Source organism: Seriola lalandi, unplaced genomic scaffold (assembly GCF_002814215.2).
Source record: "Seriola lalandi dorsalis isolate HSWRI2012SDOR001 ecotype SW California unplaced genomic scaffold, Sedor1 jcf7180002055006, whole genome shotgun sequence".
Lineage (NCBI taxonomy): Eukaryota > Metazoa > Chordata > Actinopteri > Carangiformes > Carangidae > Seriola > Seriola lalandi.
Genome location: NW_019525549.1, coordinates 59980 through 85832, shown reverse-complemented (window position 1 = coordinate 85832; position 25853 = coordinate 59980). Strand labels below are relative to the sequence as shown.

General features: G+C 40.7%; 1 protein-coding gene and 1 non-coding gene across 4 annotated transcripts in view; one reads left to right on the top strand and one right to left on the bottom strand.

Annotated features, from left to right (window-relative positions):
• Nucleotides 1–1774: 1774 nt before the first annotated feature.
• Nucleotides 1775–1847, bottom strand: trnat-ugu (transfer RNA threonine (anticodon UGU)). The gene has a single exon. It is a non-coding gene; the product is annotated as a tRNA-Thr (tRNA).
• Nucleotides 1848–2655: 808 nt separating this feature from the next.
• Nucleotides 2656–25853, top strand: part of LOC111647624 (E3 ubiquitin-protein ligase DTX4-like) — a 38448-nt gene continuing 15250 nt past the window's right edge. The window contains exons 1-4 of one of the 3 annotated variants that reach the window (XM_023397256.2): nucleotides 2656–2981; nucleotides 4076–4302; nucleotides 21338–21552; nucleotides 23665–24542. In XM_023397256.2, the coding sequence (XP_023253024.1) occupies nucleotides 4092–4302; nucleotides 21338–21552; nucleotides 23665–24542 (1304 nt within the window). In that variant the 5' untranslated portion in view covers nucleotides 2656–2981; nucleotides 4076–4091. Of the gene's footprint in view, nucleotides 2982–3296; nucleotides 3792–4075; nucleotides 4303–21337; nucleotides 21553–23664; nucleotides 24543–25853 lie in introns of those variants that run through there. The other 2 variants (XM_087171473.1, XM_023397255.2) reach the window with 2 other exon arrangements.

Genomic DNA, 25853 nt, shown 5'->3' with positions numbered 1-25853 from the left:
GGAAGTTTAGTGGTAGTGATGGTGAAGTCATGTGACCGTGGTGTAGTTGCTTTATAGCCTAACATTAGCTTTTTAGTTCTGGCTTCAAAAATCAGATTATCCGTCTGAACAAAATGTGTCAGTATCACAAACTCAGTTTATTTCTGCAATGATCTAACAGCCCATGAAAAAATCCCATAGGCTTTTTTGTGGAGGGAACCAGGGCGATAGCGTCTGGATACTTCATCCCTGCAGCTCTCTAATGGATATTATGGACTTTTCTCTAATGTTTGCTTTCACCTCTCAGAGCCTTAAACAATATTTAAATGAAATCATCAGCGCAGTTTGGAGGGGAAAACTCACACATCTTTAACATGACACAGGGAGACATTTGTTTGTTCTTTAACAATGCAGTTTACCTTTATCTTATCATACTGTAATTGTTTTAATGTAAAGGTTAATCTCACTGGTAACTACAGCATTACTGAGCCTCAGTATTAAAACCACACATACTGAGTAAACCCACATTTCCAAGTGTTTTTTGTTAGTAATGTAATTAACATTAATTAATTTGCTTATTCAAGACAAAATGCAGAACAAGAATTATAATATACAGACTTTAAAGTGACTGTATATGTAGCCTATAGGAGGTATCGCATGCTTCTATGACACTGTGTGACTGTGTGAATTGTTTCTTACAATTAGTTAAAGAGAAGCTTTTTCTGTAACATGACTGATTGAAATTGCGCAATGTCACAATTGAAAGGACTTTAAACCATTCAGTCAATGTGTAATTACTACAAATTCAGTAAAGTTTGCACACATGCAAAGTTTACAAGTGGAAATTACATTGTGCCTTTCCTTTTACATCTTCAGATTACAGCACGTCTCACTGCAGTGTTGTTTGCAATGTAACTAACTAACTGTCCAACACATTAAGGTTCTAATAAACAGAAGAAGAAAAGTTAAAGCAGAAACAGCTGGAGTGGTCTTACCTCTCCAGTGGTTCAGGTGGGAATGAGGTGAGGAGCGTGTTCACCTTCAGATCTGCAGTTGTTCCATTGTGACGTCACAGGAAGCACAACAGCAGCGGTTCTAGTTCTAATGGTCTGTTCTCATGCAGCGTTCTACTGGTGACACATGTTCCTTTGTACAAAGGTCACATGTTCAAAACATAACATGTAGCTAAGCACAGCTATATATATATATATATATATACATCCATCTATATATATATATAGATGTAGGATAAAAACCATTTCTTTCAGAAGAAGTTCAAAAAATCCATACTACTGGACTTAGTACTTCTTAGACAAAATGTTTCACCTAACTTGCTGGACTTATTAATACATAGACGTCATGCACAAATAGTATTAGCTACTTTTTCTGTGTATTTCTTGAGTAATCCAATGTCAAAGCCAACTCCAGACTGGCAAAACATCCTCAGTGTTGAATACTCCCACCACCACGTTCCACTCTGGTTTACATACACAGGAGTATCAGTTCATTACACCTGTCTGTTACTGCCACAAATCTGACACTGGATCATTTTTCAAATCATAGCAGTATGTCTTAGCCTACTCTAAGCATACAAGGCCACTGATAAAAATTCAGAAGTGGAGTGACCATCAGCCAGGAGCAGAAGACTATAGTTGAGATAAAATAATAATATAATTTATTGTTATATTGAAGTATTATTAGACTTATTTAGCAAAGCATGCCTAATAAATTAGCAACTGAGTGTATGTATGAAGTGAAAGCAATATCATGTTCAAGATAAAACGAAAATGACATCAGGCCCCAGCGAGATTTGAACTCGCGACCCCTGGTTTACAAGACCAGTGCTCTAACCCCTGAGCTATGAAGCCGGTGATGCGCATACGTCACGATCTCATGCTGTTAACTAGATGTTTCCATTGATGGCATGCCGCTAGTACTAATATTAATTTTCTCAACATATTATGACGGTAAAATTCAATCTCTGTTGCGTGGTAGACGCTGGAAATCGCACCCAACCTTCACTGTCATAAAGAAGTAGCCTATATAGGCAACCCGGTTAAAGACAGTAAGAATAGGAGCCTCTATTGAAGTTATACCTGATATGGTATTAAAGTTACAGATACGCCTGGTAACATTAATTCAAGCCATGATATTGTATACCCGCCCTCAAAAAATACTTGATCTGCATTGAACATTCATGATTTCTCGAATGTAACCTGCCTCAATAAATCGAGGTGAGATTCCCCATTTATCCACCAGGTGGGAGAATGTAACCACCTTCAAAAACAGTGCGTGTCTCCACGCTCCACATTACTCTCAATAAAGAGGCTGCTGTTAGTGAAATTTAAAGTTGCTTAAGGAGAAATTAAGTTTGATGCTTCTGCAACATACGTACCATAATTTCAGCCTGGTATTAATAGCATTTCAATTAAATGATGGCTGTTCTATTACAATTCAGAGAAAAAAATGTCAAAATCTAATAAAAGTAGGTCACATAAAGTCTTAAAAGTAGAAGTCGACGGTGCTTTATCAACATGGGGGAGCCTGGCATGAAATGTCTTGGGAGCCCCTCTTTGTATATTGATTGTCGGCCCTTGATTACCGGGGGGGGGGGTTCTGGGCGTGGTGAGGGGAAAAGAGTCGGGGGACTGTTCAGTCCCCTGAAGCCACATACGAGGTTGCCCCACTGCATGATAAAGATGGACGCGAAAGGATAGCATAATGATAAACGTGGAGTTTACTTCAACTCATCATGGACATACCACTTTCTTACCCATAACCTCTTAGAGGAAAAAGATTCCTCTCTGAGTGGATTTTGCCTTTTATTATAAAGAGAAAGATGTGCGACCGCATGTGCGACCACCGAGGATAGAGGGGGAGAAAGAAGAGCCATGGTGGAGCCGAAAAGGTAGATTTAACCCATTAAGAGGTCTGTGGCGGTCCTGGATTTTGTACCAAAAGTCTTGGACTAGGAGAGTGGACCCAGAAACTCATATTAACAGGTGCGTATTCAGACCCTGCTGCTTTTTGTGCAGTGGTGAAAAGAGTTACACATGATTAAGTAGATAGATAAACAGTGTCACCATCATCAGGCTGCTGCATCAGAATATTAACACTACAATTAATACTAACACTGTAGTAAAAACTTATAAATATGATGCATAGCCTACGTGTAATAACACGTAAAGGCATCGCCTGTGGACCAAATATGACAGTTCGTTAGTTACATTTGTCTGTAAAACAAACATCCATTATTGTGTTTAATTTTCCCGGGATCCAGACCAGTTGAACCTGTTCTGCTCTTTCCCGGGTTGGAAAGTCGTTACTACCGAGGTTGCGCTGTTGGAAGCCACTACTTTCTCAACATTTCGGTTTACTAGGCCCCGGACTACGGGATAAAAACCCACACATTAGTTGTTATCTACACACTGCCGAGGCTGGCTCTGCCGTGATTCATGTGCTGGTAGATGTTTCTCTCGCCCCACAAGAAGTGACCGCGGACGAGCTGGTGTTTAAAGGTATTTTCCCTACACCGAAGGGATTTCTTCCACCGTGGCAGGAATCCCATAAAGCGAAGAGGCCGTCGGCTGGAAACAAAAACGACTCGCCGAAGAAGCTATCCGTGTGTCGGTTTCTAAGACCGCTTTATTGTCTGTTTAGTCAGTGGATATTTTTGACATCGTGTTAATGTTCAAACAAAGACCATCGAGCAAAGACCGTGATTTCCTTCTCCCCCTCACCATGCGAGGAGTTCGGATCTTCGTTGAAGAATGTGTCGCTGTCTCCCAGCGTTAGCTCAGCCGCGGCTCCATGTAAGATACTAAACCTGGATTTGTTTTTAGCTTTTGGGCACAGTCGCCTTTTATTAATTCATCACCATGTTAAAAGCTCACAGTCAGACAGGGCAAGATTAAAATGGATAGCGTAATAAAAAAAGACTCTTGTGTGCAAATGCCACCTTGTTTGCTGTGTGTTCGGCCTCTGCTTCCGGCAGGCTATATTTTGGCGAACAAATCCCTCATCTCGGAGGGGCTTTGGTACTTGTAGCAGACAACCAAGTGTTTTCCTGGTGTTTCATCATTCATTCCCCTTCCAGGGCCAGCGGTAACAACATGCTCCTGGCCTCTGCCGTGGTGGTGTGGGAATGGATGAACGAACACGGCCGGTGGCGGCCCTACAGCCCCGCCGTCTCCCACCAGATAGAGGCGGCCATCCGGAGCAGCGACCCCCGCGGAGGGAGCGTGGTCCTCGGCCAGGTGGACAGCCGACTCTCGCCCTACATCATAGATCTCCAGTCCATGCACCAGTTCAGACAGGACACAGGTAAGACTGGGAGAGGGGGAGGTGCAGGGAGAGATGCAGGTGGAGGGAGAGGATGTACTGTGTAAACATGTCATGGGTGGACTTTTTATTCAGGGTGGGGGGCCTCAAAACTTAACTTGTAATATATGAGAGTGCCACAACTGGTTTTTCAATTGAACTGTAGCATCTTAAAGTGTTGTGCATCACTGTACAATTAGTTTCTTTGGTATTTGTGTGCTGCTTGCTATTGGTCATGGCTTTTTTTTACCTTCATGTCTCTTTAAAAATTGGAATATTACTTGAGTTTCTAGACTATAGCAAAGCACTTTGTATGTCTAGATCTGGGTCTAACCTAATGGGACAAATGTAGACTGCAATGCACCATGTCTCGGTCAGTGTAGCTAAATAGAAATGTGATCAGTGAGTCTTATTAACATAATATACATTATGGTGATAATGAGCTATATTTGGGGACAACTGTGTTGAGTTGTGGCTAAAATGTGGATTGAAAGAATGAAACGGTAAAACCTAGTTTGAGTTTCAATGCTGATCCAAAGATCTATGTAGGTGAAGCTCTAAGTAGTGGCACAGATTATAAAATAAACTGCAACAGTTTTTTGTCAACAAAGTCAGCAGAGTGATTAGTATAGGCTGACTTGTTAACAACCCAATCCATAATTGTCCTCACCAATTAAAATTGAGCTACACTGGCATGAAACATTTTATTTCTAGGGGGAAAAATGTCATAATTGCACATATTGGCCACAACAGCAGTCATCACTGATGTAAACAAAGCCATAATATCACCAGAAAACAATAATAACTTAGTTGTTTTAATTGTAGACTGTGTGAGTGATAGCAGGATCTAGTCCTTTTTTAACATATAGTGATAGGGACACTTTTTATGCTCACATTTGGATTGTAGCATAGAGCCTTAAAGTAAGATTTAAGTGAGGTAAAAAATGCAGTGGTGTTATGGAGAATTAATTTCTTCTCTGTAACATAATATAGTGGTTGGATAGTTTTCAATGAGCGAGAAATGATTGCCTTTTTTGATACCATTCATTCAGGTTACATAGGATCATAAACATTTATTTTAAAATGTACCTTATTTGTTGTGGAGTGGGTCAAAGACCCTCTGGCAGGAATTGGCTTCTATGTAACCTAGCTGTACACAGGGCAAAGAGAAAGCAGTATCACAGTATCAGGTGCTATTTTACTTTAGATCAACATCTACTGGTGCTACAAATTATTCTGTTATGCACTGAAATTTCCAATATGTCTGTGTGGTGATCTGTTGATTTACTTGATGTAAAGACTTTTGTGTGAATTCTGTCAATTAGACAGAGAGACAGGGAGAGAGAGAGAGAGAGAGAGAGTATAAGTATGTGTGGTGGCGGCTAAGTGTTGTGTTGAGATCCAGCAGCATGATGATCTGGGGCAGCTGTAAATGACCACTTCACCACTGAGTTAGCAGCATTCTTTAGCTCTTATGCACAAGCGCTACACTCAGAATCACACACACACATACACACTCACACAGGCGCACAGCAGCTGCACACTCCTCACATGAAAACAGAAACAGAAGACCCTTGATTCTGTGGAAAGAATATTCAAGGCCCTAATGAGCAGAGAGTCCATGTTAGTTGTCCTCTGTCTCTCCCCTCTCTCTTTCTTTCCCTCTTTCTGTTGTTGAAGTGTTTAGTTTCCCTCTCTCTTGTACAAGTATTTAATTTTGAAAGTAGGCAAAAGTCCCAAGGGTCTTTCAGTTTTGGCATTGACATATTGTAGGATGAGTGTGTGTTGTGGAGGAGGGGTGGGGTGTGTGTGTGTGTGTGTGTGTGTGTGTGTGTGTGTGTGTGTGAGAGGGAGTGGGGGTTGCAGACGGAGTGAGATAGTCTGTATTCTGTCCCTCTCCTTTCCTCACTCTCTGTCTTTTGCCCCTCCACCATTGTTGGACTTTGTTGAACAGATGTGAGTTACTCCATTGTTGCCGTGAGACACACACACACACACACGAGGTGAAAGTCTGAGGGTTCAGAGGAGCAGAACAGACCTCTGTGGCAGGAGGGGGTTGTTGTTAGGTTTGGGGGCCACAGTTGTTACAAGTTCACTAAAGTGGAAGATGAAGAGAAGAAAGACAAAAAAGGGAGCAGTCAAATATAAAGTTGGGTACTGAAAGCCCTTTTTCCACTTGAGATCCAGTTTTGGGTCTGCAAAATACCAGGATTTACCCATCTCATATCAGACCCTTAATTTCTCCTAGTTCCTTTTGAATTTGCAAGGAACAATGTAGACAGCATCCACATAGCAGGGTGAATGAACTTTTTTTCTTGTGCCAGTTTTGCGTTTAATGTATCTGTGATGTGGCAGACAGGAAATGTGGGGAGTGAGAGAGCTGTATAACATGAAACATGCAGGACATTATATGGTATGTACCTTAATCATTTGGGTAGCATGGTATTCCAGATGTCCCTCAGCCCAGCAATGTTTTCCAGCTCCTCCTTGGGGGTCCCAAGGTGTTCCAGGTTAGATGGGATATATAAAACTTCCAACAAGTTCTGGGCAAAATGTGTTTGACTTTGCACAGAGAATACAGACATAGCTCTCACCTCGGAACCACCTCGGGATCCCCCAAGTGGGAAGAAACATTTCTGGGGTGAGGGACCTCTGGAATACCCTGCTTCCCAGCCAAGTGATTACGGTACATGCCATATAATGTCCAGATTGTTCCATGTTATTTGGTTTAACGAGGACCGGATGGCTCACGGCGATTGTCCTGGTACCCCATACTTCCACAGTACACCCAAAGGATGTCCCTGGGGCACACGGTTGTAAACCTTCTCCAAGTCCACAAAACACATGTAGACTGGTTGGTCAAACTCCCTTGACCCTGCAAGAAAAGAAGAGCTTGTCCGCTGTTCCACAGCAAGGCCACAATCCACATTGCTCCTCCTGAATGTGAGAAACGACAGGCAGTAGATTAACTTCCTGTCTACAGTCCTACAGCTTTAGCTTCACTCTCACTTACAATTACTCAGGAGAGAGGTGTTCCAGGTTAGATGGGATATATAAAACTTCCAACCCCAAATGTATATTATAATATATCTTGTCCCTTATGAATGTTTTGCTGACTCAATACACTCCAAATATGCTTCTGTTTTCATAACACAATAGCAGGAGAGTTACGCTTAAACCAGTTATTAATTATGGAAGATTAAAAAATCACATGAACTAGCTTTGAGGTTGGAAAAATGAATCCCACACTGTCAGCAAATTCCTAACCCTATTCAAACTAACTAAATGTAAACAACTCTGTCTTTACCAAGACAAGGGTGTGACCTTTGCAATAAAAATATGCTTAGGTAAATGCAATTGTTGAGGTGCTGGTAAAATGGGAGATACATATTTTGTTTTACTTTAAAGACATATTTGTCATGGGTTTCTTTTGAGGGGCATTTTTCAGAGTTTGAGGGCATCTTTGTCCATGCTCCTGCAGCATGTTCTTCCTCTCGTTTCAGCTGCTCCTGCTGAAGGAGTAACATTCCCAGACCCCCACAAACACCCTGTGGCTTTAGGGTCATGGTAGAAGGGGGTAGGGTGTAGATGGTGGATTCCCTAGAGACGAAGAGGAGGAGGTGAATTGTGAAGACAAGAAAAGGGGAACCAAACATTATCCCTGACTATGTTACCATGCACAGCAACCCAGGTTATAGGGACAAAGCAGGTTATAACAGAAGGTTTAGAAGTTTCCATGCACGGCAGTGATCTGGTTACTGTAAAATCTGCACTTACATGTTCATGTGTTTTGAGATGCTTCCTTAAGGTTAAGGCTTACAGTTCCTTAAGGTTTTTTTGGCCCATACTGCAGTGCTGTAGTTAAAGAGCACACAGGTTTTCCAGAGAGTGAACAAAAAAAAGTGAAAGTGAGAAAGGTCAGCTGTCTACATGTGACAAACCTGAATTCTAGGAGCTGATATTCTCAGTTTTATTGTGAGTGTCAGTCTTGGTGCAACTTTGGATTGAATAATTTAGAATACAAAGATGCACCTCCGGGATTTCTTTTCACATTGCTGCACTGCTGTTAATGCTAGGCCAGGTGTTTATCCTCACGTCCTCAATATGTTTTTTTTTTTTTGTACTGACGTAAGTGTGTACATAGCAGAGAGATGAGACTGAATTAAACAATGAAGTTGCCGGCTGTAAAACCAAAACAACACGGTTAAAGAGGATTTTACAAACTCAATACTATTGAGTGGAACTGCAGAGTTGTGTGATAATGTTCTGTTGGTTTATCACTAAGAGTGACTCCTTTCACATTACACATTTGACCTGTCGTGAATAAATTATAAAATATTTATTCGTGCAGCATTAACTTTTAGCCTATTGCATTTAGAAGATTTTTTTGACCTTTTGTGTTAATATTTAACATTTCGGAGGTTGTTTACTTTTGTTAAATAAATAAAGGGGTTTGTAGAAAACATAACTACAGGCCTCAAAACATAGCATCATTTATTGGATTTTGTATAAGCCTTGGTATTGTATCAGCATTCATTAATAATGAAAAGTTTAAGTACCCAGCCGTGAGGTCTTATGTATATGCACTGTTATATAAACTCCGTTTGAAATCTTTTCTGAAGTGCATGTAAATGGGATGTGTGTAGAAACGCTTGCTAATTTATCGGTCCCTGCAGAATTTTGCAAAATGCTTTTACGCCTCCGTGCCGGCGGCGGCCTAGTCCTTTCCCATTCTCTTGAACATGATGAGAATTTCTTCAGACTTGGACCACTTGTTTGATGTACTAATTAGATCCAAAAGGTCAAAGATCAACTTCACCGTGATGTCATAATGTTAACACTTCTGGTCATTTCAACACTGTACAACACTCCTCAGGAAGGAGAGAGATTGTGACCATGTTTCCTGCAACTTGACTGGCTGTTTAAGACATACAACATTTTGCAATAATTTCTAGGCTAAATTCTCACCACATGTTGTTGCTATCGCTACCATTTTTATGTCGACGAAGCACTGAAGTGTTGGGGAAGCTGTCCAGCAATCTTCAGTCTTGTAGCCTTTATACTTTTAGAGATATTCATGATTCATTAAGTGTCATCAGGTTTTGCTAATTCCCCATAAAAAACGATTATATATAAAATTAGCTGTTACAGATATCAGCTCCAAAAGTCATAGTACCTAGCTCCTGAACATTTTAGCTTTGAAACCACGTTTCAAGCCACAAGCATGTAGCGCGTGTTGCAGGAGTAGTAACTATTTCTATTAAGCAATTATTGTTTGTTTTTGGTTTTTTTTTTTTTTTTGCATGAAAATTGTATTTTTTTCAGACTTATTTGTTTTTCAGGTCTGTACAAAAAAAGCCAAATATGGTTGCAGTTGGATGAAACATTCAAGACTTATAGCAGGTTGTTATTTATTGCAGGTTGAATTGATTTGACCACGCCCACAAATGTTTATCAGCCAATATTAAACGATATATGATATCTCAAATCAAACATGTGGGCAGTATTCTGGGGTCATCCAAACACGGTATGTACCAAGATTGGTGAAGCTTAGGTGTAAGATGCAGGATAGGGAGTCGAAAGCATAGAAACATTTGTGTAAATGCAGTGATGGCTGCTTGTCAACATTGTCGCCATATTGGACAGGGCAAGACTGGCCTGTAAACATGTTTTTTCTGGATGAAAAGCACTAATGCTTACATTTCTCAACTGATCTCAATGAGTCGTTTTTATAATCAAGGGTTTATGATCTATGTAGAGTAAAAATCAAAGTATGGTTTCCAGTTACTTACAAGCGTGATAGTTTAGGCTGTCATCACTGTTTTCCATAATGAGGTGTGTGTATCAATGTTAGGTTTATATGAACTGAATTACTTATTTGGTGGAAAATAATTCATTGTTATGATGAGTTGGAAAAACCCACTTTTGTCAGGCACAGGCTTGGCTTGAGACGGCCCTAATATAATATCATTTAATGTACATGAAATGTGCAGAAAGTTTTTACATTGTGGAAATTGCTATTGCAACCATTTTTGAGCACGTGAAGCACTGACGTACCGGGAAGGTATTCACAAAGTTTCAGTGTTCTAGCCTTTAAAGTGTCTATTATATTCCTCATGTTTCATCATATTTTGCTTATTCCCCATAGAAAACCATTCAGGGAAAAAAAATTATAAAACAATTCGTATAAAATGAACTTTTACAGATATCTGCACCAAAAGTCTCTGCAGCTAACTGCTTAACATGCTTAACAGTTTTCCTAGCTTCAAGCTGGTAAAACTAGTGGTGCGCCAAAAATGTACGGAAGAAAAAGGAAGAATAATAAAGATTTTAACTGCTTGCTTCAATCATACAATAAAGCGGGAGGATCTCAATGTCATTGCTGTCTGCTACCCCACTAATAACAATAAAAAGCAAGGATCTCAATAGTGTGAGTGTTGGAGCAATATCACAATAAAGATTTTGATGAGTATAGTTCCTTGACTGGTAGAACTAAGTTAACGTCAAGTTAGCATACTGGATCCTGTGTGTTTTTGCCTGTTTTTTTTATGTGGAGGCGTCATAAATCACCGCAGTGGGAACAGTGGGAAGGAAACCCAGAGAAGAGGGGTCACAGTCTGAGTTGTTGTTGTGAAATTCTGCGTGTCGAGTTACTGTTACTGTGAGGCCTCTGGGGGGATATCACTCCCTGTCCACAATACACACACTAGCAGCAGATTTACTGTATGTGAAGAAATACATTAATGTTTATTTCACTGATGCATTATCATGGACCCCACTATAGTCATGAACAAATATTTTTAGCCTGGGTTTTTTTTATTTTGAACACATCCAACCCAAACCGGAAAAAGAAAAACATGACAAAAAGGTCTATGACGTTACCATTGGCTGTAACTTCACACTTACAAACAGAACAGTCACAGCTTTTCTGCCCATAACCCAGATCCCAGATCCATAACTGTAAAACACTGTCCAGGCATAACACCAGAGACACACACACACACACACACACACACACACACACACACACACACACACACACACACACACACACACACATACAGTATTTTCTGTGGCTGATGACTTGTGAGGGGGTTTAGAGCGGCTACAGGGAGGCAAAGTATTGTATAATGTAATGCAGTGTAATGGCGATAGCAGAAGAATTTACTGTTTGCCAAAGTGTTTTTAATTTTGACCATTCATTTTGTTTTTTAATGTCATTTTAATATAAAATGACTTGCAACAACTATTTCTATCTCATCTATGCTCAATGTAATTTTTCTTTAACCAAATATAATGTTGCTAGGTAACTATGATGATGATGTACCCAGTGGGGCTGTAACTTTTTGTTAGAGACTCAAATTTTAATTTGTGTGGGAGAAATAATTAAAAACTGAAACGTCGGGCTCAGCTTTTGGCACTCAGATTTGATAGTTGATTTTTTTTGTGTGTGTTCAGGAAGTAGATTGTGAAGAATAAATACTACTACACCATGTATCATTTCAATCCAGGTAATGTAATGCACATTGAAATTAATTTTTTCCCAGTTGCCATGGTGTGGAAATTTTCCCCCCATTTCAAAAGAAAAGACACGTGCTGGCTTAATATCTGTAGATTAGAATTGTTACCTCCAGATGCTGCCATCAGACAAACTTTGCATCATTAATGATGTTGTCAAGTTTCCTTTTGGCATTGGGTTTAATATACCGAAATATTGCCAAATACGGGCTTTTTCTTTTCACTTTGCACCAAATCATCTGCCGTTGTCTTGTTGGTCGACTCTCCTCTAATCATGTGATAAAACTGTGTTACTCTGTGATGTGATTGTGCTCTGCTGCTGTATGGAGCAGACATTTTCAGTTTATAGTTTCTTTGTCTAAGTATTGATAAGTAGTATTGAATGTGACTCTGCCGCTGATACACAGAAATTAGCCAAATGGGTTTTATGTCTATAAAAATATGCAAAAAGGTCACTAGGCAACTTATGCAATCAGTGTGTGCCAGAACACCGTGTATCACTGTGTAACACCAGTAAGACTGACAACTGCAGCAACTCTAATATTTATCCACCTTCTTTTACTAAACATGGTCATGACAGCTGGGTGGAAAATCAGGTTTGAGGGTTTCCATTCATGTTTGGGATTAATAAAAGAGGGAATCAAGCAGTGAGACAAAAATGTATAAATACACTGAGTCAGTGTTAGTAAAAGGGGGAAAAAGGAGAAGTGAAGGCAAAGGAATGTATGGCATCAGACAGCAGAAGGGATAAGATAAACGAATCAAAAGAGGGAAACAAGGGAACAGAGGATGTGGGAAAGTGATGAAAAAGTACTAAACAAGAGGAGATGAAATGAGTGTGTGAAAGAAGTTTTGTCTTGGTCAGCTTGACCTTCTAGATAATCTGTGATCGTATCCCCTTTGTTTCAGTCTCTATGTTCTTCTCTTATCTCATGCTTCTACTTCATCTTTTGACTCCCTCTTCCTCCTCACTCCCATCTCCTCTTTACCTTTAGAAAACAATTCCATTGCCATTTAATTCAGCTTCCTCTGGGCATTGGCTTTGTCTTTCTGTTCTTCATTTCAGTCTTTTTTTTTTTTTTATAGTACAAGCCCTCATTTTTCAGATGGTGTGACCTTCTCAGGGGTGTCAATTTCAAATTAGACTTTAAACCTTTATTGAGACTCCCATATTATACATCACTTTTTTCCATTTCCTCAACCAGAAAAAGGCAGATAGGCAACTTATTTAATCAGTGTGAGCCTGAACACCCTGTAACACCTTGTAACACCAATAAGACTGACTACTGCTGCAACTTTTAAAAATATTCTTTTTTTAATGCGTCTTTTTTGACAAAACTTGGTCCTGGTAGCTGGATGGAAAATCAGGTTTAAGGGTTTCCATTCATGTTTGGGATAAATGAAAGAGGGGAGGCAAACAGAGACAAAGATGTATAGAGCCCTCGTGTGAAAACCTACTGGGGTAAAAGCAGTGAGTCTACCTCTGAACGTGCTATTTGCCCTGAGCAAGAAAAAGTAAACTCTGTCCATACTTACCACTGCAACTATGTGCATTCACTCCAGTCTTGCTATCTCGGGTAAATGCAAAAAGTATCACTTTGCCAAAAGACGAAATCTGTATAACCTCCAGCCTTTGCAACAACCCTCACCCACATGTGCCTCCTTATCTGTTGGGCTATGCAACTGCCAATCTGCAATTAACAAAGCTAATCTCATTTCTGCCTATGCTAACCAGATATTCCTTGAGCTTCTGGCACTAACTGAGACTAGGATCAAATCAGATCACTGCTATCCCACCTGTGCTCTCCAATAACTACACATTCTCCCATTCTTCCCGTCTGTCCGGCTGAGGAGGCAGAACTGGTCACTTAATTTTCAACAAATACAAATTCACTGAACCGTCTCCTCCAAATAACCACGCAGTTATGGTGACCGCTTCGGTAAAAGTTTCTGTGGTTGCCATTTACCATCCAGCGGGAGAAATCAGTGATTTTGTGGATGATCTCGGCTCACCACTGTATTCCATTCCTGAACATGGCTTAAACAATCTGAGCTCTGCAGACTTCCTGTCCCCAACATACTCATTTGACCTAAAACTGGTTTGTAGCCCTCCGACTCACAAAGTAAAGACAGTAAAGAACACGATCGCACTCTCACGAACAATTGTGCTAAAAACTGCCTACCAGTCACACCTCTGCACCTCTCTGACTGCTATTTAATTCGCTCCACTGTTTGCCTCTCCGAACGGCCGTCCATTCCACCATTTCTAGTTTGTCCTTCACAAGCTCCGTAGCTTTCTCCCACCCATTTTTCCTCATTGCTCACCTACACCCCACCTCGTCTTAGCACATTTCCACACTAAAGGTCATTAATGCAAGAGTCTCCCTGCTCTACACTAACCTTGTGTCTGGATAGCCTGTGTCCTCTATCCACCAAACTGGCTCGCTCTAACCTGCCTCACCAATGGCTGACTGACACCATCCTATAGCTGCATACTGATCTCAGAGCTGTGCAGAGAAAACAGTGTAAAACCAGTGACCCCACTGATCTCAAAGGTTATCAGTCATTCCTATCTTTTCTTCTCATCCAGCATCAGTGCTGCCAAAATAGCTTTTTACAATAATAAGACAAGCAGTAGCACAGACATTCTGAAACAATTTTCCACCTTCAAAACATGATTCAATCCTCCATGACACCCAATATACACAAACTGCTTAGCTGATATCTTTGCCTCCTTCTGTACTGAAAAAGTGGCAGCCATCAGTAGCCAATTCTCTGAATCTCTGTCTCAGTCTCGCCCAGTTAAGGGCACATCACCCTCCGAGGGTAATGCATCTGAAAGGCAAAGATATATACCAATCCTCTGCTCTCACGCCCTGCTCAGTCTCCCCAGGTAAAGGGTGCATCACTTCTGTCACTCACCCTTCTCGCTGAAAACATGTCAAAACTGCTGACTATAGTCGTCCAACCACATGTGCGCTGGACCCCTTTCTCACAAATCTGCTGCAAACCATATCTCCCACCATTGTACCAGCAATTGCACATGATTAATGCTTCACTGTCTTTGGCAACACTTCCCACTGCTTTGAAACAGGCACAGGTAACAACTCTGCTCAAAAAGCCTTTACTTGACACTGGTCAAGGTAAGAACTATCAACCGCTTTCATTACCCAAGTGTATAGGAAGTGTGGTTTTCAAGCAGGTATCAGAATTTCTCTCACAGAATGCCCTCCTTGATTTAAATAAGTCTAGCAGAAGCCGCAAGGGCAGCTACAGCTGCAGGTCAGTCCTCGGTTTTTATCCTGCTGGGCCTATCAGCAGGTTTTTTCACGGTGAACCACTGCATCCAGCTATCTGTACTCTCTGACATGGGCATCTTGAGCAAAGCGCTTTCTTGGTTTGACTCCTATCTCACTGGGTATTTCGTCAGTGTGCCTCGGCAAGGACAAACATCCTTATCCCATCCTCTCCCCAGAAGGATCAGTACTGTGGGCTCCTATCTTTGCACTATACACAACCTCCTTGAGTCAAATTATACGCTCGCATGGCTTCTCATATCACTGCTACGCAGACGACACCTAACTATACCTGTCATTCCCACAAGACGGAACGACAGGCATGTGTGGACTTCGGCTTGTCACCCTGACTGGTCCAGTGGCAGAGAAAACATTCGCCACCTGCCCCAGGCCTCTTTGTCCTCTCCCACTTTCTCATGCACATCACACACTGCAATATCCCCAACTGCTACCTGTACTACCCGTGTTTACTTCTACCTTCAGGTCGATCCCTGAAGGCAGTTGTTTCACCTTTCAGATGTTGTACAATTTTCATTCAAGAACTTAAGAGAATTTTCTTTTAAGTGGACAAAGCAAAGATGATTCATGTATTTAAAACCTGGCACTCACACAAACACGCGGTCTAACCAGTGCGTAGATCCGGAGTGGCCACATTGAGACATGTTGCACTTGATTTTGACTGTGACTGATGTGAAAGTAACAGCTGGCCAGGTCTGCTGTGTACAACACATAGACAGATACGTACACTGTACAGCTGTAACTGTCAGAGCCACTAACACCTGCTTTTATCTTTTGTGTTGGTTTGTAGACATGGGATATACCCTAGCATACCTACATTCATATACACGCGCAATTACACAGACACACACACAGAATTTTTTGTGCTCATTAACTTCTAACTATAGCGTATTACATTTTGTTGAACTGCACAAAGGTGTGGGTTTCCTCGAATATAAATTGTATACATTCATCTACGAATGCTGATATCCCACTTTATGGTATATTGGTATCCGATACTGATTAATCATCCAATACCACAAATCTCTTTCTCAAATTTAAACTCTGTTTAACATGACCTCACTCCATGGAGCTCAGTGGGTTAACAGGCCCATCATAACCTAAATGTAATTCGTTTGAAACACAGTATCATTGCATAAATATACACATATATTGGTATCCGCTTAGATATGAGCTAACAAATGACAAGAAACTGGAGCACAGAAATGCCAAAGATATGTTTTGAAAAGGTCACCATTCTATATTTTGTCCACCAGAAAGAGTAGGTTTATTTTTTAACTGTAAAATATCCTGCCAAGTACATTTCTGGTCATAATTGTTTAAAAAATGTATATACAATGTGTGTGTGTGCGCGTGTGTGTGTGTGTGTGTGTGTGTGTGTGTATAATTCAGAAATATTTATTAATGTTATGGGTTGTGTAAAGAAAATTAATATTGGCCAAATCTAAATAAAATCTGGTCAATAATATGTCTATTATCCAGCAGGGCATTGACATTTTTTTTTTTTCTTATGGTGGTGAAAAAGGAAGGTATCCCTGCGGTTTGGCGGTTACACAGTTGCTGGGACTAGGCTCAGAACAGGCAAAAAACATGTTATGTTACGTTCAGCAAACAAAGGAATTATGATTAAACGATTAGTAACAATAACAATAAGAGGAGGACTAATGGGGGCTAATAATCTCATTTATAAGCTAATTTGCAGTCCAGTACAAGAGCCCACATAAAGGTCTAACTACACACAAAATACACAGTCATCTACTTGACAGTCATTATGGAATGCATGTCTCCCTTTCCCATTGTGGCTCTTCCTTATTAATACATTAACACATTAATACATACACAAAGACAATATCCCTTCTGGGATCAATAGAGCTGTGCATTGTTCCTTTTATTATTGATATAATGAAAGAGTGCCCGTGTGGTGGTGTCCTCTTGGAGTGGACAGTTTGTCATTGCAGTAGATGCTGTTTGTCTCCTCAGCAAGTCAATGTGCTTTGGAAAAGTCACTGTCAAATAAAAAAGAATAACCAACATTTAAATCTGCACATCATAGCAGCTTTTTATTTTGCCTCTGTGTCGGCAGCAGCCAGGGCCTGAGGCATCATGTTTTCGGGTTGTCCCTCTGTCAGTCCCTTTCTTGTGAACGCAATATCTCAGTAACACCAGGTGGGAACTTCTTCAAATTTGGTAAAAACGTTCATTTAGACTTAATGATGAACTGATTAGAATTTGGTGGTCAAAGGTCAAGGTCTCTGTAACCGCATAAAACACTTTTTAGCCTTAGCTCAAGACTTGACATAGCAATTATGACAAAATTACAAAACTAGTTAATATTTTATATGACTCTGGATAAGCAGGAATTATCATGAAAGTAGTCTGAGTGGCGGACAGATTCAACCACAAAGCCTTTGAGTCCTTGGGTGTGGGTGCATCTGTTCCACACACCTCGGTTGTGTCCTGACATTCTTGGAATTTAGGCATTCTGAAGAGATTTTTATGTCCATGTAAAGATGTATGACTTATTTGACATAATATATCGGTATGCATTAAATAAACCTTGAAGAAATAACATTATTCCATAATGCAATTTCTCTTACTTTAAATTTAGAAAATGTCTAATGGAAAAATGATTTGATTGCATAATTTGGCCATGGTGGAAACTGTGTGGAGCTGCTGTAGTCTGCTAGAACAGAATGGACTCTGGAGTTTGAGGGAGAAACTATATTTCACATAGTAATCACTTAGGTTGAGTGTATCCTGCTGCTCTGGATTCATGCATCAGAGAGTTAAGCCGCGTTTCGACCAAAAAGTACCTGGAACTTAATTGCGTCCCGTATATGTTCAATACAGGAGGCAGCATTTTATTTTAAAATACAGGACGATCCGTGACTGGTGGCAACCTTCGCCACTCCGGTTGTTGTGGTCCTTTATTTTTTTGAAGACCTGTTTCAGTTTTTTTTACCTTCTCCCGGACCTGTTTCGCAGTGTGGAAAATGTGTTTGCTCGCTCGCTCACTCCCTGCGAAATTTTAAACATGGCGGGTGAAATAAAATGCAGCAAGTACTCGACCAGTCGGAAATGTTCAGCACTGCAGACCACACCCCCCAAAGTTCCTGAACCTTTGGAAAGTACTACCCCCCGACCAGGTACCTTTTTTGGGGGTCGATCAATTACCCCAGAACTAAATTTAGACCCTGGTTCCTGCAGTGGAAACGTGCAAAGTTCCTCAAAAGCTTCCTGGTTCCTGGGGAAAGAGGAGAAGAGGATAGGGTCATATACTTTCACAGGCGCTTTTTAAAAATCTTTTTCTCATTCACTTCATATCATTCCTGCATATCTGTCCGTCTTTTGCTGTAATGCCTCACAAGTGGTCTATTGGCATGTTAGCGTCTCCTTTTTAGATATTACTGCAGCAAATACATTATTGCACAACTACAGAGACAATAAAGTGGGTGATATCTCAGTTTGATTATTCACTTTGTCCCTGTCTCCGTCGCCACCAAACAAATGCAGCTCCCCATCCATTCAACCCCGTCCTTTTGATGTCTGTGTGTCCATGCCCCACCCCTAAACACACACACACACACAAACACACACGCCTTCCTCTTCTTGTCCTGGCATTGACTGAATAGCCCGTTACCCCTGGAGACAGAGGTAGTTTCTGGTTGGTTGGTTTAGGGACCCTCCCCCCACCCCTCTATCCCACTAGGAGACAGAGAGACATTGTTGTGTTCTGGTTAGTTATGTGTGTTTTTGATTATTAATTCAGTTGTTCTTAGATTTTTTTTAGCAGCTCCTTTGTCAGTGACGTGTTGAACTGAAAGTGAAAACACAAGCATATGAGTATATGAATGTGAAATAAGGAGCACAGTGGGTGAAGTGCTCCGTTTAACTTTTTAACTCAGCACTCTGCAGGGCTCAGGGTCACAAGACCGGCATCCCCCTACCTCCGTGACTCTAATGGATATGTTTACCCACTCACCCAAGTATTTTAATGAAAATCATGCATCTAGTTAGAAGGACTACATCATGGCTCTGTCATCATTAGATGTTGCATAAACATATTTTCAGGACTCCTTGCCCATCTCTGATCGGCCTGCAGGCAGGCTGTTTATCTATAGCTAATAGAAACCCAACTAACTCACATTTTTTGCAGCATTTTAAATTAAGACTGAATGGAAACAAAATATGTAAACAGATATGTTGCTTAACATCGTTTTTCGGTATTGAAATCACATCACATCAAGTTGTTTAATTAATTTTCATCACACTGAAATACACGAGAATGGGATTTTAAGGTAGAGCCTTCATTCCCAAGAATTTTAGACTTCATTCTGGGAGTAATGTAACATAATGTAGTAAATTGTAGTTTCCACAAATCTTCTTTTATTTCAGAATTGTTCTTAGGATTGATTCATTAGTCATGATCAATGGAAACATGCAGTGTATGTTGCAGCGCTGGCAGTCTTGACGTGCTCTATTTGCAGATGCCCCCTCAGCCATTTTAACAAGGAGAACACCCCCAGATGTTCAATCTGCATCTAATAGAATATTATATATAGTGTTAGTGATTACAGACAGAATGCGAAGCGTACCATGTAAATGCTGATTTAATTATACAGAGATGTTTTACAGATTAGTGGTCTGCATATTTAACACTTGGCATGAAGTGTCGTCTTTCTCAAGGGAGGAAATAGTAATTGTTGTAGAGGAGGAACGTGAATCATTTATTTCCTTGCTTAGATTTTTTGTGACAGTCAGGTGATTTCAGCCATTGTGTATGTGGTGTCTGTGAGCCACAGGCTACTACTGTCTTTGGCTTGGCTTAATCCTTCATGATCACTGAGTGTAAGATCCTCTTCATCATTCTCTGAGGTAGACTCTGGCTGGGTATTGCCACTGCTATCCCAAATCTAGTCCTGGACTCCAGCACCACCACATTGTCACAAGGTCCCCATTCCATGCAAATTCAGTTGATTCGATATATTTTGTTAGAGATATTTCAACTACAGTACCAATTTTATTTGGATATGAATGAGATTCTCGGAGAACTAAAGCAGTAAATTGTTCCTCTAACCTGCTGCATTAAAAATATTAATGTTTGTTTAAATTAAGATTGGACCAAAACGGTTCACATGGCTTCTTCTTCTATCAGCTTCGTCTTTCACATCTTGTGTATGGCTTTGCTTTCGTCCAGCTCTTCACTGCAAATGCAACCAAACATTTGCCTTTAGACTTTGGTGCATTCAGTGGACCCAATATCAGATAATTCAAATGAAGATCGTTTTGAAAATCCTTGTTTCAACCCAGCCCTAATCTAGACCAAAGACCATACCATTCCTCTAGTATTTTTTTTTTTTTTATCCTTTTTTGTTGGTTGTGTGCAGGTTTTTCGGACGTTACTATGTCAGGGCTGCTTGATTATGGCAAAAATCATAATCATGATTTTGATCAGTTTTGAAATCATGATTATTTACCAGGATTACTCATTGACTTTGGAGACACCAAGCATTTATTGAACTTTAAGAAGAAAAAAAAATATTTTTAACAGTGGACTTTTTTCAACTTGAAATACAATTAAATGAATAAAGAAATGAAAAGGGTAATTTTTAAAATAAATAATATATATATATATAAATAATAATGAATAAATAATCAAAATGTATACATAAATTAGATAAAAATAAACAAGATCAACTATGTTGTAGTGCACTGCGCCAACATACTGACTCCAAAACATATTTCAACATTTTGGTAAACTATATTCAACATATACTTGCCAGTAACTCAGTCCAAGGAAATTGAAGGGTGGCCCAACCCTGAACCAGCAAAATGCTCAAGATTTCTCACTCCTACGTACGTTGCTAATGTACGCTGAAACATAACCTAGAAGTGGATGAGGGGATGAAATTTGTTGTGAAACAGAATGCAGCACAATGATTGTTTTATCTCCTTTATCTTTTTTTCATTATAGTTTGAGGCCAAAATCATAATTGAAAATAAAAATTGATTAATTGCCCAGCCTTATACTACTGGCTCGCTTCCTCACTGTTTTGGCTTTGCTTCTGAAACCTTGTGTCTTTTATTCAGCAGAGGTACTTTTTATTTAATATTATAGAACTGTGCTGGTCACTAGTAGAAGTTATAATTTGTTAGGACAGAGAAATTAACTGAGGCACATTTTTATATTTCCTCCTCTTTTTCAGGAACCATCCGTCCGGTGCGGAGGAGTTTTTATGACCCAGCCTCGGCCCCGGGTCAGGGCTGGCAGTGGGAATGGGAAAATGATGCAGGTACATGGACGCCCTATGACATGGAGGTGGCCATAGCCATCGAGAGCGCCCACAACCGCCAGCAGCCCTGCCTTGACCTGACACCACTCGGCTTCTGCTACTTTATTGATTATCAGAACATGACACAGGTTTGTTTCAATACTTCACATGGACATCAGCAACAGAACCAACTTTACCAAATAACAATGGTGATAATAATAATTGTTTATTTGTGTAGCACTTTTCAATACAAGTAACAAAGTGTTTCACTTGAGTCAAACAGAAAACATCCAAACAAATCAAAGTGAAATGTAAATTAAATTTAAAAAGACATCACACAATAAAAGCTTTTTTTTAAATATAAATTGCGTCTTAAGAAGCGAAGAAGATGAAACTGAACTGACTCTGAGAGTCTGATCTCCTCTGGCAGGTTGTTCCAAAGTTTAGAGCCCTGGCAGCAAAGGCCCCGTCTCCTTTTGTTTTCACCATAGACCCTGGAATGACCAGCAATGAACTACCAGAGGATCTCAGAGTCCTCGATCATAGGGGGATAAAAGCTCAGAAATATAAGGAAGGCAAGCCCGTATCTGCTGCCAGTGAATGAGCTGCCAGTGTAGAGATCCCGAGACTGGGGTTAATGTGAACACATTGTTTGGACTGAGTTAGGAGCGGAGCTGCAGCGTTCTGAACTAACTGTAGGAGATGGATTTTTGACTGAGACAGCTGTATAGAGAGTTACAGTCTTCAAGATGAGAGAAAATAAAAGCTTGGATGAGATTCTCCAGATCTATGGCTGAAATAAAAGACTTCAAATTGGCTATATTTCTCATGTGACGAAAACATGACTGAACAAATTTCTTCACCTGGGATTCAAAACACAAATCCTGATCAAAAATTACTCCCAAGATTCTTAGCTGAGGGCTTAACATAATTTGTTAATTGACAATTTTTCTATGCTTTGAATTCTTTTTGTGAGTGGACCAAGTATGATGACCTGAGATTAGGGTTGTCAAAAAAATCGATACTCAGACACTAATCAATACTAAAAATTAGTATTGGATTAAATACTCATTTGCAATAGTATCGATACCAACAGTGCCATCTTCCCTGCTCCAGTCCACACAACTTCATACAGCACCACTGCAGACAGGCAGGCACACAGCCCTCCCCTCACTTGCAGCTGAACACATGAACGCTAGTTGATGTTCACAACACTGAGCTGGCGTCGACAGCATAAAAATAAATTTACATGGCAAGTGCTGCTGCTGAAGGACCTTCGCGACCTGTTTTAGCTGAAATTTAAAAAGCAAAAGTGCCGTTTGGAATTATTTTGCTTTAATATTTTACCTGGCCGGCGGCACACCTTAACCCTAGCTATTCAACTATTAGCAATTAGACGATAGCCACATTAGCCGCCTGTTAAGTCATCATTAAACTGCGGCTTTGGCTAATAATAGAACGACTAACATTAATGTGGGAGCTAGGCAGGAAACGTTATCAGTCTTGCCGGACTGTAACATTAATAGACAGTGTCAATTTAACAGGATAACATAATTATTTGTATCTGAAAAGTGTTATATTTCTCTTAAAGTCCCAGATTGAAGCTGAGAAAAGTCGACCAGCAACTAGACAGAAACGGCAGCAGCCTACCTGACAACTCTATTTAATCAGCAACGAAAATATAAGTCACCAGAAGCACAGAAAATAAACAGGGCTGTAGCTGAATACATTTGCATGTGATATATTTATATTTTTGCACTTCCTCAGACAACCTAAAAATAGAGTTGTCATTGATGTTATTGTTTGTATTGTTGTAATCTTTATTTAAAAAAAAGGGTTAGGTTCATTTTTTCTCTTCTATTTTTTCTGGGTATCGAGTTTAAAATTCTAGTATCGTGACAACCCTACCTGAGATTTTGTCGTTTTGTAAATTGTAAGAAATTGTCTGACATTCAGTTTTTTATTTCAGTAAGACGTGTGGAGGGTTGTTATGTTGGACTGGTCACCGGGTCTGATTGGTAGCTAAAGTTGTGTGTCATCAGTGTAGCAGTGAAAATGAACACTGTATCTGCAGACGATGTCGCAGAGAGGGAGCATATTAAATACAAAATAAACTGGGACCGAGGAAGGAGCCTTGGCGGACACCGTAGGATGAGTTAGCAGAGGGAGAGACTGAACCAGCCATCGATGGGTGATATTTAACTTTCAGGCTGGAACATTACAACATTTTCAACATGTTTTTCTTCTTTTTGCTCCTGCAGGTGAACAGACAGAGCCAGAGATGTCGGAGGATCCAGAGGCGTGCTGACATGGCCTACCCTTTAGTGTCTGGTCCTCTCCCTGTTCCCAAAGGAGGAGGTGTAGGAGCAAGTGGAGGGCTAACAGGAGCCTTGCTGGGCGTTGGAGTGTCAGGGGCCAGCATGGGGATTGGATCCGTCTATCCTAATGGAGGCTTACTGGCTACTGGATTGGGCCAGCCTTGTTCCTGCCAGCAGTGCATGCTGGTCCTTAGTGTGAAGACCAATACAGGAAGAGCAGGGGGAGGAGCTGCAGGGTTACAGACTCTAGGTAGACGCTCGCTAACCATGCAGCGACCTAAGAACTCAGCCTCCAAACCTCTAAGTCCGTCTAAATCGGCCACACTGGGACGAGGACAGCCTCAGAACTCCAGCTACTATCAGACGCTGCCGCACGGCCTCGCCATCTCCAAAAACACTGCCTCACCAAGAAGGAACGCTCAGCTCTTCGCTCAGTCGCTGGCTGCCCTCACCACTTGCACGTCCTCTCTGGGTATCTCCTCGTCTTCCGTCAGGCCGCCTCCCCCATCCCTCCCACCTCCTCAGCCCCCATCATCCAACCCAAATTTGAACCCTCCGTCCATTCCGGCCAAGCACTCTTCATCTTCAGCCGGTGAATCAGTGCCGACTGGTACATTAATTACCCCTGCCAGCAATGTGACCACACCCCCTTCTCCAGTGCCATCTCCGTCGCCAATGGTGATGAAGCCGCAACGCATGGTGTCGTCCACGGCAACAGTGTGCCATGCCCCGTTGCCACAGAGATCCAGCTTAGCCGGGCTGAGCAGACCAGCGTTACAGAGGATTGCCATGGCCCAGTCCAGAGCACTCATAGCATCAGGGTAAGTGAATAACATACACATGTGGAACATGTGGAGACACACAGCACCAGTAGCTTCATTCAAAGCCTTTTATTGGTATTTACATGGTGATGATGATGAGGGCTGCAGAGGTTACCATATTTTCATTTTATAATTTTTTTTTATTGCAATAGGAATTTTCACAATACACATCACAAAGAAGTGTAATATCATAAATCTCCTGCTGTTTGGCTGTTTCTAAACTCAGATTTCAATACAGCCAGTTAACATGTTGAATATAATGCTGAGCAACATTTAGCGGTGCCCTTGTTTTTTAGTTGACAGTTCAGAACAAGATGCAAATAACAGCATACTTTATTGACTAAATGATATTATTGTTAAGGTGGAGTGTTAATGTTAGGTGTTAATGTTGAAATCAATGTAATTACAAAACAGACACTTGACTTGTTTTCATGGATTATACACACAGAATGCAAAACTTGAAATACTATCCCATATTGTCATCGCAATGTGTGTCTCATGCTGGACATTTTCCTCTGTCATGCAGTCCTCTGTTACAGTGAGTTGTGTTTGTTACTCTGCACTGACTGAGTGATGTGATTTCAGAGGTGTGACTAGATTCACATTCATTCCTCTTGGAAATGTCTGTTTGTAGTTGATCAAGTGGATTTTGGGGTATTAGACCTTTTGTTTGTCGTGAAAATGGTCATTAAATACTGGGTGTGTTGAGCACAATGCTGTTAACATGGATGGAATTGATGATGTTAATGAGTTCCTTCTGAAGATGACAGAATAACAGACAGCAGACAATGAAAAATCATTTTAAATACTGAAACAATTGAGGTCCAGTAGCACCTACCCTCTGGTCATGTGTCTTGTGTCAGCAGTACTAGCAGGCAGTAAATTCTGGTGACCTTAGAATTTAATTAAATGTAGATTGATGAGAATCCACATACAAATTGAAGCTACGCCAAACAGAAGTTTTGAAATAGTAAATTGACCTTGTAACTGTTTACATAGATTCCTGTGGACTATGTGTGTTTGTCAGTGTGTAAGTATGTGTTCATGCCATTGGTGCAAGTGTGAAGGCCATGGGCTAGCAGCACCTCCCTCTCTCTAAAGCTATGTTATGTGGTGGTATGCACAGTGCAAAGAGAAGAGAGCAGCTCTGTGAGGAGTCCACTCTGACTCCCACAGAACCGTTTCAACCACTGTTCTCAACACTGGGAGATACCACATTCAGGAAATAACGTGTTAAACTAAGATGATGAACATGGTAACGTGACTGTACGTTAGCAAGTTGTCTTACTGGCATCAGCATTTAGCACAAAG